General features: G+C 47.8%; 1 protein-coding gene across 1 annotated transcript in view; it reads right to left on the bottom strand.

Moving 5' to 3' along the window:
* Window positions 1–1589: 1589 nt before the first annotated feature.
* KIF26B (kinesin family member 26B) overlaps window positions 1590–16354 on the bottom strand; it is a 368595-nt gene continuing 353830 nt past the window's right edge. Inside the window, exons 13-15 of the mRNA XM_006157282.3 lie at window positions 9696–9898; window positions 9003–9153; window positions 1590–5868 (exon numbers count right to left, since the gene is read on the bottom strand). Coding sequence (XP_006157344.1) covers window positions 5720–5868; window positions 9003–9153; window positions 9696–9898 — 503 coding nt within the window. The 3' untranslated portion in view covers window positions 1590–5719. The remainder of the gene's footprint in view (window positions 5869–9002; window positions 9154–9695; window positions 9899–16354) is intronic.

Raw genomic sequence — 16354 nt, 5'->3', positions numbered from 1 at the left:
GCTTATGGATTAACCAAAAGTAATGATGAGCATGAGAATCTGAAGCCCAAAGAGGTTGGTTTATAAGGATATGAGAAACACACCCAAGAGGGCACAAGTGCAATTCTTGCTCAACAACTGAACAGAATTTGCAGCAGGTGAAAGACTCCTGTGTGGGTCAGACCGTGAACCAGCCCGGATGGCAGATGTGGCTGCAGTCAGGTCACAGCTGCCCTACAGGACCCCATGAGACTTCAGGCATAAGGCTAATTTACAACTAGTGGTGCCAAATTTCTGCCTGCCGAATTCCCCATGCTGGGCTACATGATTTTTAATCCAGCTTCTGATGCGAGGAACCTCCTCCCCACTTGGGGTCCTTATGTGATTCCCACCTGTGTCAACACGGGACCTGCTTCTGCGTTTGCATCTGGAGTTCCCCATGTTCAGAATAGCAATGGGAGATAAAACAACAGGCGGGGTGTTCTGATCTCAAATCTGGAAAAGATGAAAGTTAGAGCAGCTTCCCCATGTGGAGGGGAATTCAAGGACAAGAAGATCAAAGGTTGTAGCTCTCAGGTGGGGACTGAAAGCCGAGGACAGAGCAAATGATCACTCTCTCGAAGCATGAAACGCCGTCATGAAATGCAATTGGATTTACTCCTGGGGAAACAACATTCCTTTTTTGGATCTTATTTTTGCACGGCTGCTAAGGCCTTCATCTCACTCTAAGCTATTTGGATCAGGGAGCGGGAGACAGGTTTCAGACAAAGAAATAAGGCTATGCGTCTCCATATTCACTTACAGTAAACATTTTTCTGGTTCCTTCATGTGAGGAAAATGAACGAGATGTGGGTTCTTTGACATTCCCCTTGCCTTCTTGGGTTGTCTGTCACCAAAACCAAAAAGGGGCCCTGGAACTGCCTCGCATCTGGCCACTGTTGGAGGTGTTCCATTTCGGGGACAGCTTCAGAAGAGCTGACCACCCCTGCTTCCCTTGTGCCTGAAGACCATCATCCACAGTCATTAATAGGTGCGCCAGGAACAGGTGCAGCATAGTACAAAGTGCGTGATTCCTTCACCTGCTTTATCAACAGTTGGTAAATTAAGAGCTTTGCAGCTCACTTAGATAAACAAACAAACAAAAAGCATAACAAGAAAGAAAAGAGAATCCATTACGCCCACGCAAAGCTGTTCTTAGGATCCTATGAGATAGTCTGTGACCTGTCCCCTGGGGAAGCCACCAAGTCGTCTGACTTGGTAACTCGTGCCTCGTTCAGCCTTTGGGTTACATCACAAGCCACTACACCTGTACAAAAGCAGGTTTAGGCAGGAGGCCTAACCTCTGGGTCACTCCTCTAGAAAAGGCTGCACTGACTGTTTTAAATCTCTGTAAATGTTGTCACTTGGGAGGGGTGTTTGTATTGTGTGTGTGTGTGTGTGTGTGTGTGTGTGTGTGTGTGTGTTTTTAATTTGCTAGAGGATTTGTAAGCTGGCTGACACAGTGAGAGAGAAAGCACCCCCTGTGGGGGATAGTTACAGGTCAATCTCTTCTCCATTTCACCCTTCTTTTGGGATTGTGGGCATGCACACACATGCACCTGACTTGTTTTTCTAGGAACCGAGTCTGGGACTTGAACCACAGAGCCATGTGGGATCCAGCCACCTTCGCCACTGTGCCCTGGGCTGGTCCACAAGTGAGGAAATGTTTTTTCATATATGCTCAAAGAGTGGGCTAATATTATAGCAGAGAAGCATGAGTCAATTCATGAATTCTGTTTTCAATTTTGAAATGAACTAATCTTTAATAATTTACAGTCTAAAAATCTTTGTTGAAGAAGGAACCTACAAAACACTCACCCATTATCATTTCTGAAGGCTCAACTACAGAGCAGCGGTGACCAGTGACATAGGCTATCTGGTGTGCGCTGAACCATCTGCAGACTCCCGATAGCCTTGCTTTCCCTCGCAGGGAGGCAAGGTCAGACAGCTGCTTTCAGTATAACATTTGCAATGAAGGCTTATGGATTAACCAAAAGTAATGATGAGCATGAGAATCTGAAGCCCAAAGAGGTTGGTTTATAAGGATATGAGAAACACACCCAAGAGGGCACAAGTGCAATTCTTGCTCAACAACTGAACAGAATTTGCAGCAGGTGAAAGACTCCTGTGTGGGTCAGACCGTGAACCAGCCCGGATGGCAGATGTGGCTGCAGTCAGGTCACAGCTGCCCTACAGGACCCCATGAGACTTCAGGCATAAGGCTAATTTACAACTAGTGGTGCCAAATTTCTGCCTGCCGAATTCCCCATGCTGGGCTACATGATTTTTAATCCAGCTTCTGATGCGAGGAACCTCCTCCCCACTTGGGGTCCTTATGTGATTCCCACCTGTGTCAACACGGGACCTGCTTCTGCGTTTGCATCTGGAGTTCCCCATGTTCAGAATAGCAATGGGAGATAAAACAACAGGCGGGGTGTTCTGATCTCAAATCTGGAAAAGATGAAAGTTAGAGCAGCTTCCCCATGTGGAGGGGAATTCAAGGACAAGAAGATCAAAGGTTGTAGCTCTCAGGTGGGGACTGAAAGCCGAGGACAGAGCAAACGATCACTCTCTCGAAGCATGAAACGCCGTCATGAAATGCAATTGGATTTACTCCTGGGGAAACAACATTCCTTTTTTGGATCTTATTTTTGCACGGCTGCTAAGGCCTTCATCTCACTCTAAGCTATTTGGATCAGGGAGCGGGAGACAGGTTTCAGACAAAGAAATAAGGCTATGCGTCTCCATATTCACTTACAGTAAACATTTTTCTGGTTCCTTCATGTGAGGAAAATGAACGAGATGTGGGTTCTTTGACATTCCCCTTGCCTTCTTGGGTTGTCTGTCACCAAAACCAAAAAGGGGCCCTGGAACTGCCTCGCATCTGGCCACTGTTGGAGGTGTTCCATTTCGGGGACAGCTTCAGAAGAGCTGACCACCCCTGCTTCCCTTGTGCCTGAAGACCATCATCCACAGTCATTAATAGGTGCGCCAGGAACAGGTGCAGCATAGTACAAAGTGCGTGATTCCTTCACCTGCTTTATCAACAGTTGGTAAATTAAGAGCTTTGCAGCTCACTTAGATAAACAAACAAACAAAAAGCATAACAAGAAAGAAAAGAGAATCCATTACGCCCACGCAAAGCTGTTCTTAGGATCCTATGAGATAGTCTGTGACCTGTCCCCTGGGGAAGCCACCAAGTCGTCTGACTTGGTAACTCGTGCCTCGTTCAGCCTTTGGGTTACATCACAAGCCACTACACCTGTACAAAAGCAGGTTTAGGCAGGAGGCCTAACCTCTGGGTCACTCCTCTAGAAAAGGCTGCACTGACTGTTTTAAATCTCTGTAAATGTTGTCACTTGGTCTCATTCCAGGAAAGGCACCAGACGCCATCATTAGCCTGCTTAGGGTCAGTGCAGCATGAAGACTTCAGGGGTGGGGTGGGCTATGTGGTAGAGGCAAAAGCCAGATTCACTGATTACTAATTAAATGAATTTCTCCCCAACCAGAAACAAGGAAGAGTCACTTTGGACATCCCCAAGTTAAAAGCTGTTCATCAAGTGATCTATTTCAAACCAGCCAACAGGGAGGCCAAATGACAAACTCAAAGGATTGGTATCCCTTTGGGTTCAGACACTTCCAAGAATATTGCCATTAGCAGTCCCATGCTGTGAGGCCAGGGGCTGCCCAAAGTCATGGACTGTCCTGCAGAATGGGGTTAAGGTTGAGGAGCTGGGGGAGGCCCAGCTTCCTAAGGCAACGTGCTTGTCAAACTTGGGGGATGCACAGAGGGGACAATGACATTCCAGAGCAGTTCACTCAACTAGCAGATTGGGGAGTATCTTCTGTGAGCACTTTTGCATAGACGCAGGCTCTTACAGAGTGTACAAAGCCAGCCAGCCAGCTCGCTAACGGGGCCACCTGTGCCCTGTTCTGACAAGTAACAGAGCAGGTATCGTGACACTCACAGACCCGGTTCCCACGGACTGAGTTCAGTTGAGCCTCACTGGCTGTTGAGCCAGCTGTGCTGTGCTACATGCATCCAGACATAGGACCAAGAAATGCAAAGGTGCTTTTTCCTTGGAGAACAGTTGGGACTGAGGAGTTGGTCAGCAGGGTCAGCCTCACCTGGAAACAGGCTCAGAAAGCTATGCTGTCCTCGAGAACACAAACGCATAGTGCTCTGCACAGACCCTGAGCACAGCTGACAGTGGGAAGGCCCCAGAGGCCCTGAACAGGGCCCTGCCCCGAAGTGGGAGGATCCTGGAAGCTGTGCTGCCTCAGCTGTCCCAAAGCATTCCCAGGCAAATCTCTTGGTCACTCTGTGCCTTGGGTATCTACCACTAAAATGGGTGTAATAATCCTGAGGGGAATTGTTGCCACTTGAGAATGAGGTCCTAAATTCTTAGATATGCATTCTGGGATTTATGGAGGGGAAACTTCTAACTTCAGGCGCCAGGCTTATGGGAACAAGCTTTTTCCCTTGTTGGTGTGGAGGCTTGGGGCCATGGGCGTGCTGAGTGTCTTGTTTTTAGGCAGTTTTCTGAACAACAGAAAAGTATACAATCCTAAGGATCCTGTTTTAAACTAATGCTGTCGGTGTCTCTGAGCACATGCAAGCCTGTGGTCTCTAAACTGGGAGCCCCTTCCCCTCTGCTTTAATGAATTTGCAAAACTAGAAAACAAAGAGATATGACTCAGTCCAGAGTCTTTGGAATAAAAGTGAATATGAAAATGTTTTAAGGACCATGAGAACCTGGATTTGTGGGTCAGGAGAGTGGGACTGTACACAGTACTAACAGCCCACCTACAGGGAGAAGGGAGGCCTGGGTCAGAGAAGGCTCTTTCTCACTTGGATTTGCAAGCCCTGTCTTGTCTTGGTTCTCTATAGCTCATATACACGTGCTCTATGATCAACACGCCAAGTCACCTGCTGTCACTCCTTGTGGGAGGTGGCATGGTGCACCGGTGGCTGCTCCGACCTTCCTTTGCAAACGCACACTGGCTTGGGCCGATGGAGTCTCTGTGTTCTGCTTGAGTGGCCTTACCAGAATAACCATTAAGGACAGTTAACATTTATTCATATGCGATACTGATTAGGAAATATCTCTACAAACACAACTTTAGAAACAGCAAGTCAGAAATAGGATAAAACACCAAGAGAAAATGAGCTGTAAATACATTTTGAAAATGTGTTTGATTTTTCTTTTTTGTTTGTTTTGTTGTTTTCATCTTGACTAGCACCATCTGTACACAAGAAAGTAGGAACATGAACGTTTGGATAATTGTAAAGATTTGCAAGGCACTTAATCAGTCATTCTGGGTCTTTTTCTGTTGTTTTGTTTTTGCTTTCAACAGCAACCCTCCATCCGTCCTCCCCCTTTCTCACGAAAGCAAGAGAAGAGTGAGGTCCCTTCTGCTAGCAGTTCTTATGTACAAACAGTTCCTTAAAGTTCCTCAAAGTGCTTTTTCAGTCCCACGGGGCTTCCCATCATTTTCTCCTTCCATGTGTTTGGTGTTTGCACCTTTCCTACAGAAAACAAAAGAAAAAAATCGCTTTCTGCTCAACGCTCACTCCAGACTTGCCACCAACCTTCATTCTCGTTCTGTTGTCTTCAAGTGCCGCCAGCACAGAGGCCGGGGGAGTGCGGTATCTCTGTGGAGTCCTGGGGAGGGCACGGATGGGTGGGATGTCTGTGCTCTATCGGCGCCTGGAGGTGATGTCAAAGCAGGTGATCATCATGAGGTGGGCCTTGCAGAAGTTGACACGGCTCTCCAGCCTCTCCGTCACGCACTCCAGCGCCTCCAAGTACTCCAGGGAGTCCAGTTCCAAAACCTGCTCCAGGTCGACTGCAAAAGAGGAGGAGGCCGGTGGAAAGGCAGCATGGACAGGACCCCTCGCCGCACTGCCCAGATGGGCTGCTAACCGCGCCCCCACGCCAAAGCCAATTCTGCCTACCTTAGGCTGCCCTGTGGTCCCTCTGCCCTGTCCTCAGTGGAGAGTTTTAGATCTTTAATTTGTTGCAACTATGCAGAGGAACGGTGCCCCTCCCCCCCTGCCACCTCCACCATAGGCTCTGTGAATATCGCGCTATTATTCTTCATGGACCATCAAGGAAGTAGCTCCTCCACCTGGGGTCTCACGTGAGTGGCATCTGTACCTCTGCCTCTTCCTAGTACGTCCCTCGCCAGTTATTCTTCCATGCACCATATGCAGCTGCCTCAGGCTGAGAAATCTGGCCCTGTTCCTTGGCCCTTCCTTGGGCAGTGTCACTATTCACCGGTCATTTGGGAAATCTGATGAATCCAGATTGATAATTAGGATTTCTTAAACTTAGCACCCTGAGACTTAGGACCTGATTCTTTCAACAGGGAACGCTCCATGTCCTTCATTTCCTGGAGGGCAGAGATCTGGGTTCATGCCCTCCTGGCCCAGGTCCTCCACTTTGTCTACCAGTAGCTGAGGGTGGGGGCGCTGCCTGGTCCCAGATCTAGGGGTGCAGCAGAGTCCAGTACAGGGCAGAAGGGCAAGAACAGCAGCCACAGTCGGTGGGGAAGGCCCAAAGTCGAAGGAAGGAGACTTGCATTTGGTTTACAGCTTGGCCGTTAGGTAAGGTCACTTGTCACCTCCACTCACGGGTTCACTAGAACAGCTGGACAGCAATGATTCCTGCCTACCCTACCTAGCTGAAATGACTATGAAGAATAAAATAGAGATCATGAGTAGAAACCTGGCCTGAAAACCCTAACATGCTACAGAAACTTCAGAGACCACAGTAGAAACTGACTTCTCCTTCCAGATCTTGAGATCCAGACCAGACAGTGACTCACTTAGGGCTTACTTGAAAACAAGGATAGAGCTGGAAGGAGACTGGGGACCCCTGAATATCAGACTAATATTTGAAAAACAAACAAACAAACAAACAAACAAAAACAAAAAAATCCACCATACATACCATAATCACATCAGGCTACATTACTGAACCATTTTGAAGATGGCATCAGAATTAAAGAATAAAAATGAACCCTAGCACACATATTTCTGGCCAATATCCTGCCTATAACCTATAGGGAATAGTTAGCATGCAGCCTCACTGAGATTTTTGTTTGTTTGTTTTTTAATCTTATTTTCAATTCATTGTAAAGAAAAAATCCATATTTCCCTTTTCACATAGCCTTGTGTTCATCCCCTTTCCCAGCATCAAAAAATCACTGATTCTCGACATGTACAAAGGCAAGAGGAAAGCAATTGTTTCCTAGAAGCATCTGAACACATGGTACCGATGTTCAAGCTCGTTTTCCACCTTGGGAAGGAAAAACTACCTTTGTACGATAAAGATCATTTTCATGTCTGCCTTGGGCATCAAGAGCTCTTGAAAAAATAAAATGTTAATGAAAATAGTAAAAATGAAGGGAAACTGCCTGCACAGATGCCCCTGGGATCTGGAAGAGCCTAGGGATTCCTGAAGGAAGGAAACAGGCTCTGTGTTAAGGCCCTGGCCAGATCCTAGCCAATGTCTTTGTTCTTGCCTTGTCTGCCCATGGGCCTCTTGCTAATATGCCCTTGGAAGGGCAAATTAAGTCCAAATTCCTGATGGCCGACCTAACTCAGTGCATCATTCAAGCAGCCTCTGCTGAGGATACTGTTTAGCCAAATTTGGGTCAACAATAAGAATTTTTTAAAATAATAACTACTACTAGATACTGGCTTCTCATCATGGGCCAATCAGTGGAATAAGCCCCGACCCACAGTCACTCATTGACTTCCATCCCATGAAGAAGGCACCATTATTTTCCCCATTTTACAGTGAAGGAAATCAAAGCTTAGGGAGGTTAAGGATCTCGTCCAAGGTCCAACAGCTGGTATGTGGAAAGATGGCATCCAGAGCCATCTGTATGGGTGTGCCACAGCCACAGATGTGGGTGTAGGGTTGCCATAGCTGGGTTATAGTCAGAAGAACCCAGTGAGATGAGTTATGGTCAAAAGCACTGTGGGACGCTCTCCATGTGGGAAGGAAACCACTTGAAGACATACTGTCACAAGGGCAGGGTGCAGCTAGGCGGCTGACACATCCTGTCACCTTCTTTCTCACACAGTATCATTTCACCCAATGCTTTAAAACCAGCTCCTCTGGAATGCAGGTCTACGCCTGTGGACTCCACCTGCTGTGGGCCCTCCCTGCTGGCAGGGCATACTGGGAGAGGGTGGCGCTGTTTAGGGCAGGGGTGTTGGAAGAGGGGGCTGCTGGAGATGTGAGGGGCTAAGCAGGAGAGGGAGGGGACGGGTACTTCCGTGACAGTTCTGCATTTCGCCCCACAGACTAAGTCTTCCAGCACTGGTTTCCATATCAGTATAATGGTTGAGACCGGATTTAAGTTTCATTTTGTGGTAAATGGAATGGTTAGGAACAAATAAATAAGAGACAATTGAATACGTCTTTCAAGAAAGCAGAATTGTTCTGAATTGTCTTTGGATGGTTACTGTCATCCCGGGCTTTCTATTAAATGGAAATCACATTGCAGTGGTTATTTTTTTCCCACTCAAAAAAATGTTTTTCTTCCTCTCTGAGTTCTCTGTGAGGCTTCTCTAGGATTGCACATTCGACTCTATTAAGAGCTCTATAAATTCTTGTCTATTTCAGGCTAGATGTGTAGCATGATTTGGTGGCCTAGGAGCAGATTTGTAATACAGCTTTCATGTCTGGGTGAGCTTCTGCCACATGCAGGGGTGAAAAAATCGCATTTCCAGGTGCTTTGGACTGAGACACATAAGAAATAATCTTACGAGAGCAACATTGACCACCTCCTTGCTGCCCCTGGCCCCTCCTGCTTGCCCCTGGGGAGACTCGAGTTGTTCACTCAGGGTGACGGTCTGCGTTTGAGGGGTACTGTATGCTTGGATGTGGGCACAGTCTGGGTAGACCTCACCCTGGGTTACAAGCCAACCCCTTGGTTGCAATGATGAAATGCACCGCGGGCCTTACATTCACTGAGCCATTTGTTGGGATCCAGCATCAGGTACTGTTTGGTTGTCTCCAGCTCCTTCATCAGCCACTCGTACTTGGCGCGGACCTCGGCGATCCTCTGCTGGCGGTGCTCCAGGATTTTCAGCTTCGCATTGAAGCACATGACCTCCTAGGAAAGACAGGAGATGGGGGTAGTGGGAAGAATGAGAAAAGGGCTTCCTGCTCAACTCCAGTCCGTGTGCTCTCTTCTAGAAGGGACACTTCTGAGTATAGTCGATGAAAAGGAGCTGATCCCTGGGGAGCTGCGGAGGGACCCAGGCGGCCTCACGGATGAGTGAGCTCCGACAACCCACTCAGAGGCAGGACTAGCATGGGTGCCTTTCATATTTAGAAAGCAGATGGTGTTCGGGGCTGAGCAAATGCTGGTCTGCACTGGAGTGTGAACCTCAAGGCAGGGAGCCACCAATGCCCCATAGACCTGTAGCTGCCCCCACCTGTGAGCCTTAGAGATGTGTCAAAAAGAGACACATGGCACTGTCTCTGAAGTCTCTGTCCAAGAGCTCCTATGCTAGAAAGAAGCCAATGCCCACCCCCTACACCAGGGACCCACTGGGAGGTGCCTCTGGGTGTGAGCTGTCTGTGCCCGAGGGCACTGCCCTGGTACCTGCTCTGCTGGGGAACTCCCACCAGGTGGGGAGGAAGCGGCCTTACCTTGCCAGTGCCCCCTCGTCGCCGCTGCAGGCGCTCCACGTCATCAATCTCATAGACTTTAATCTCAAAAGGTTCCCCAAGGCTCCGCTGGGCACTCCGCAAGGGGCCGTCCACCCAGCGGACCCCCGCACTATTGGCGGGTTTTCTCACAGGGGAGGAGGTGTCGAGGGACAGCGCTGGGATGAGCCTCCGTCTCTGAGAACCTAGAAAGGGATTAGCTCTAAGTTAACTTTTCTGAATTTCAATCTTTTCAGTGTTGTTTTGTTCATGGGATGGGGTCAGGAGGCACCCCGAGTTCTGGGGCAGAGCTGTATTTGAAACTCTCCAGCCCCCACCACCCAAGACCCACCTTGGCAGGCACATCCTTAAACCAGTTCTTGGGCTTCAACCTCAGAAGCTCAGAAAATCCCCACCAGACCTTCAGAACCACCTCCTTGTTCCAGCTGGGCTATGTGCACCCACACAGCCACACTGGCACACTGTGGATATGTGTTAAGACGCATTGAAAGGGGGCCGGAAGGTGGCATGGTGGTTAAGGGCACACAACTCCCACATGGCAGAATGGGGTTCGAGTCCCAGACCTGGCAGCTTGTTTTCTCACTTTCTGTCTCTCTCTCTCTCACTCACTCACTCTTGCTTTCACTCTTGCTCTGTCCCTCTCTGGTCAAATTAAAATAAATAAATAAATAAAATAATTCTAAAAAAAAAAGCTGTATTGAAAGTAATCAGCATGGTAGTTATCGTTCCAGCAGACGCTGTTTATCTGCTCCTAACAATAACAGCAGCAGCACTAATAGGTACTGATTTGTCCCAGGCACAATCGAACGATGCTTTCCATCCTGCGACAAAGGCTGCTAGCTGCTCCCCAATTTCTGTTCTCTCTTTCCTTAGAGAAAGAGACCCCTAGTTTTACTGAGGCACGTGCCCCCCTGTCCCCCCAATGGAAACTGCGCTCTGGCTTAGTACATGAGACAGAAGTTTTGACCAACAGGATAGAAGCAGAAGTAGCAGTAGCAGAAAGGTGCTAGCCAGCTTCCCGAAAGCGTGGCCACCCGTCCTTCCTCTCCCTTTCGTCTTTTTCTGATAAATACAGCCCTGACTGCTGAAGTGACAATCATAGAAAACACAAGATAAAGGGAGCCTGAATTCCCAATGCTCTGGACACTTGGATGCCAACCTGTCCATGCTGCGGGAGATTTTCTGTCACAGAAAAACCCAATTCTAACAAATATATAGTATCTCATTTAATTCTCACAGAAGCAGAAACTAAAACAGCCAATTCAAGTAACATGTCCAAGGTCTCATTATTTATTTATTTATTTATTTACTTTTGAAATCTGCTCACATTTCCCACCAAAAGAAGAAAATATTAAAAATCTGATACTAAATGATTCTCCAAAGAAATACAGACTTGACAGCATGGAACCCCACGGTAAGTGGAGGACCATTTACGTTATGCCTGAATACCAGACTTGGCCTACAGTAGGTGCTCCTTGAACATTAATGTCCTTTCAATCGCCTGACTTCAAAGCACTCATGACCTGTCTGGGGAGACGTAAAACACACAGGAAAGAACTCAGGGGTGGAGAGAGATGACACAATATGGGCCCTTAGAGATCGGTCTCTGAAGAGGATGGTAACAGCAACACCGCAGATCAGCAGGGCCAGAAACTCCATTGAGCAAAGCACCTGCTTCCTTGTGACCTGCAACAGGAGTGAGTGAAGCCCCTGAGCACAGAGCCCGAGGGTCTCACCTGTGTCTGAAGTGGAACTTGCCTCCTGCTTCAGGGAACTGGAGCTCCTCCTCCTTGTTCTCCCTGCAGGTGGTTTTGGAGTCTCTCTAGACCTGGCTCTTTGGAAGGGAAGCCTGGGCCTGCCAAAGGCTGGACTGTGATGCCGCCTCAGACAGCACACCCTCCTGAGGTATGCCCTGAGCCATCCTTCCATGGGGAATGGGCATTTCGGAGGCTTGCTTTCTCCTAAAAAGGAGGGTGGTTGGGAGGAGTGACGTAATCCCCACAAGTTTATCCTGAAGTTGAAGGGAGCCTCATCTATTGTAGTTTAATCCTGAGTTGATACATGGTCCCCTCCTAAGTTTGATCAGAGGTGGAGTTTGCCTGAAGCATCTACAAACTGGACTAGTTTGGGATTTATCTGTTTCTGCTTTTAAAAAGAATGCTTTTAATAGAGAGCCCCATCCAAACAAACAAACATGCATTGAAAGTAATGGCATGGCATGGTAGTTATAGGAGTTCCAGCAAATACTGTTTATTTACTTCTAACAATAACAGCAGCAGCACTAAAAGGTACTGGATTTGAGTGAGAATCCCTGAGGGCAGGAGAGAGTTTGCACCCTAGTAACAAAGTAGTCTTGAGCAGAAGAGGGTTGCATGGATTGCAGTTTTTCGGGAGACCCTGGAATTGGCCTATATCAACAGGCTTGTGGGTTGGAAGTGCTGCTACTGCAGCGTCATCACTGCCAGTAGTTGGAGAAACACAGGCGAGACTCTGAGAAGGCTGTGCCCTCCCTTCTCCATTCCTCCCCCTGATTCCAGCAGGTCCTGCCTGTTGAGTCCTGAGTCAGTGTGGCCTGCTTGGACTGATGACCCTTCCAGAAAGAAGCACTTTTTTTTCCCCACTTTGAGAGATCCACAGACTGCTCAGGAAAGCTTAAAGTATGATGCTCTAAGAGAGAAGAGCCGGAATTCTTCAGTGTAGACTAAGGGACCGAGACAGAGGGGCTATCTTCTCACTAACTATTCTAGGGAGCTGAGGATATGAAGAGCCACAACCACAGTTCCCTGACGGTGCATTAGGAGCCACACGTGGCTGTGGCTGTTCAGAGTATGTGTGGTCATTCTCCAGGAGACTGCAGGAACATTCAGGACAGAGTTAGGTCCTCTTCAAAGTATACTCTACACTCTGAGCTCTTTTGGTTTCATATTAAATTTGACTTTTTAGAACCCAGATCTTATACACACATAACCACATTGAGTTTTCAAAAAGTGCAGGCACTAATCAGTTATGAAACTAAAAGAACATCAACCCCTGGAGTCAAGCAAATGCCTGTCTCCTTAGTGTCCAAGACATGTATAACAGGAATGACCCAGATAAGAGCTTAAAAAAATGGTCTGATCAAACTATTGGGTTGTTGAGAAAGTCATGACATATTTTTTCTGTTTTTCTATGCAAAAATGTGTCATGACTTTCCCAACGACTCAACGGCTGAACTTGAGTAAACCAGTATGACTTTGTGCACATCGGCCCAGCCTCTGTGAAATGGGATTATCTGTAAAACAACTTAGAGAAGTGGAGGAAGGATGAGCGCCAGGAAGGGAGGACATTCCTTTCTGTCTCACCAGTGGGGGGCGGGCGAGTGAGGCAGTGAGAGTCTGAGTCTGTCAAAGGTGAGGAATTGGCAATCCTAGACTGCTGCAAACACTCCAGCAGTGGCTCTTGTTATAACCTTTCCTCCAGATTAGATAAAGGTTTTCTCAGACCATGGAGAGTTCTTGGTCCTCCTCATTGCCCACCCTGACTCTGAGGAAAAATCAGAAAATATCCCTCCCTCTTCCCCCCAAAAAAACCCCCCAAAAACCCCAAAAACTATAGTCAGTAATGGACTACGAGTGTCTCAGTGTTTGAGTCCATGCCTAGTGTCCTCAGAAATGTACAGGCATTTCTGGAGAGACTCTTATAAGAATCTGTCTGCATGAGAAATAGGAGAGGAACTAAGGAGCATCACGGGATGGTGTATTAGTTATCTGCTGCTGTGTAACAAATGACCCCATAACTTAGCAGCCAAAACAACAAACATTCATTATCTCAAACATTCTTGTGGGTTAGGAATCTGAGAACCAGTGAGCTGGTGTTTCTGGCTCAGGAACTTTCAGGAACCGTAGCCAAGCTCTCACATGGGGCTGCAGTCATCTGAAGACTGGACCTGAGGCACCCACTTCCCGGTCCACTCATGTGACTGTGGGCTACAGGCTTCATTTCATTGACATGTGGGCCTCCCTGTAGAGTTATTTATGCCACAGCAGCTGGCTTCTCCTAGTGAATGGTCCAAGAAAGTGAATGAGAGAGGGCACCCAAGATGGAAGCCACACTGTCTTTTATAAGTGACATAACATTGCTTCTGCCATATCCTACTGGACACAGAGACTAAGCCTGGTATAATGTGGGAGGGAACTATACAGGGTATGAGTACCAGGAGGCAGGGACCAGTAGGGGCCATACTGGAGTCTAGCTACCATAGACAGACTGTGGTCAGATGGAAAAACATCTAGAACAAGGGTCACCCTCTACCTCATGCTAATACCTATAGCAGGGTATCATATGAAAATGGAATACAACTCACCCTGATGGGAAGGGAGAAAAGTAAACAACTCTAAGTGGAGAGTGCATTTCACTGGGCTACAATAGCAGAGTACTGAATTGTTGGAAAAGTCATGCATAATTTTCTATGTTTTTCTACACAAAAACGCATCATGACTTCTCCAACAACCTAACAGAAATATTTTGGTGGCTATTTAATGCCCATCATCTCCTTCCCACGCTACCTGGCAGCCTTCTAACCTCTGTGATCATCTCAGTCCCTCCCAAAGTGGGAAGTAAGGGCCGAATGTTCAGTTGGTTGTGGTTCAGGGGCTAGGAATAGCTTCACTTGCACATTAATAAATGGGTATCCTGGATTTTCATAAAGCTTTGAATCTGGGTACCAGAAGTGAACCGATATCAAGTTCTCATACCTACAACTAAAGAATCCTCCCTGCCCCTCTCGTTTCCCCGCAGAGGTATACTGTGGGCCTCCCTTAGGGAACGATAGCAAAGCTGAGTACTGGGCAGGCATGTGTCAGGCTAGAGGAAATAGAGCTTAAGAACCTGGAGGAAGTTGCAGAGGGGAAACGGTATTGAGTCCTAGTGCTCCAACGGGCACAGGGAACGACGGTACCAACATGCCACGCTATCACTGGGAGAAGATCAGCTACAGGAGCTCGGTCTGGTCCCCACATAAATGAAGCTTGTTGGATTTTCTGCACACAGCCATTTCCAGCTCTCAAGCTGGTGCTTCCAGCTTTTGCTGAGCCCAGTCTCTGCCAATGAGAGCCCAGTCTCTACCACTTCCTCCCAGGTCACTGGCGGGGCTGAGGAAGCACCACTGTAAAGAAGCTGTGAGGAAGACCCCAGTCAGGCACCTCACTAGATGCTGCCTCCCTGTTCTGGGCTTTTGCCTCTGGAACCAGCCTCCCCTGATGCCAGTGGGTTGGGAATCCCTTTTTCTCAACCATGCCCTCCTCATCAGCCTAGTGTTCAGTCTAGACCCATGGATGTCCAGTGTGTAAGAAACATGAGGCTGATAACTGCATGGAACAGCTCAGGTTTGACCTGAGGCAATGCTGGCACTTTACTAGAACTTTCAACCAAGTCCCCTCCTGTTATGTGGAGGCTGAGCCTCCCTTCTCCTGCAGCCCCCTCCCCAGACATGATCCCAGCTGCATGCATTAAGAGAGACACTGACTGGGACCAGCAGTTAGTGTAATGGCTATGTCGCTGGACTCCCATATTGTAGAACGCGGTTCAAGTCCCAGACCCGGTGGCTTAAACTCACGCCGGGTGCATGTGAATGCGTGCCCAAGATCCCGAGAGGAGAATGGAGGAGAAGGGATTGCAGTGTAGCCATCCCCCGTAGGGGGTGATTTCTCGCTTTCTGTCTCTCTTGCCCTATAGCAAAAATCTCTCAAAAATCTCTCGAAAAAAAAAAAGAGTCACTGACTCTCATGGCCCACCTCACTCTGTCATCTGCAGCACTGATGGCCCGTGGTGAGAAGTCTAATGTCATGCTTTCCTTTAAAAATAATTTTTTTTTCCCATGGGGTGTGTGCACTCACCAGGGAGAGACAGATAGTGAGAAATCACCCCCTAGGAGGGATGGCCACACCATAATCCCTTTCCTCCACTCTCTTCCTGGGATTTTGCGCATGAACACACATGCACTGGGCATAAATTTTTAGCTGAAAGGTCCAGAACTCAAACTGCAGTTGACCATGTGGGAGTCCAGCACCTTAACCACTATGCCACCTGCTGGCCCTATGCCATCCATTTTTAACATCACTGAGTCCAGACAGGGTCCCAGAGTCTGAATGTGCTGCTGCTCAGGTCAGTGCCAGGAAACATGGGCATTCTGAGTGCTAAGGCCTCACATATGTCCTGGGGAATATGCCTCTGTCTATCCCAAATTCTTGACCCTAATAACCTACTTAATCACTTTCCCTTCTATCACCCATTGTCTACACTCGAACTGGAGGTGTGGGCACTAGAAAGACAATGAATCAAAAAGCATGAAGCAACCTAGCCTGGTAGCATAGATGGTAGCAAACTGGACCACAGTGCTGGAAGCCACACAGTCAATCACAGGTTCAGATCTCTGGGTCAGCTTGAAAATGTGCCAGGCATGTGCACACATGTCCAAGATCCTGGAAAACATGCTTCTCCCCGCCTTCCTCTCTCATGTGCATGTGCAATCATGAATGACACTAATAAACTTTTAAAAAGCATGAAGCTCTGATACTGAAAGGAACAGAGATATGAGAGAGAGAAAATCATCATGTGTGATTTTATTAACCAGTAAGTAGCTGGCTCTATGTATCCCAGATGAC

The sequence above is a fragment of the Tupaia chinensis genome, unplaced genomic scaffold (assembly GCF_000334495.1).
Source record: "Tupaia chinensis unplaced genomic scaffold, TupChi_1.0 Scaffold000532_1, whole genome shotgun sequence".
Lineage (NCBI taxonomy): Eukaryota > Metazoa > Chordata > Mammalia > Scandentia > Tupaiidae > Tupaia > Tupaia belangeri.
The sequence above is the reverse complement of the archived record's forward strand: the minus strand, read 5'-3'. Positions and strand labels throughout refer to the sequence as shown.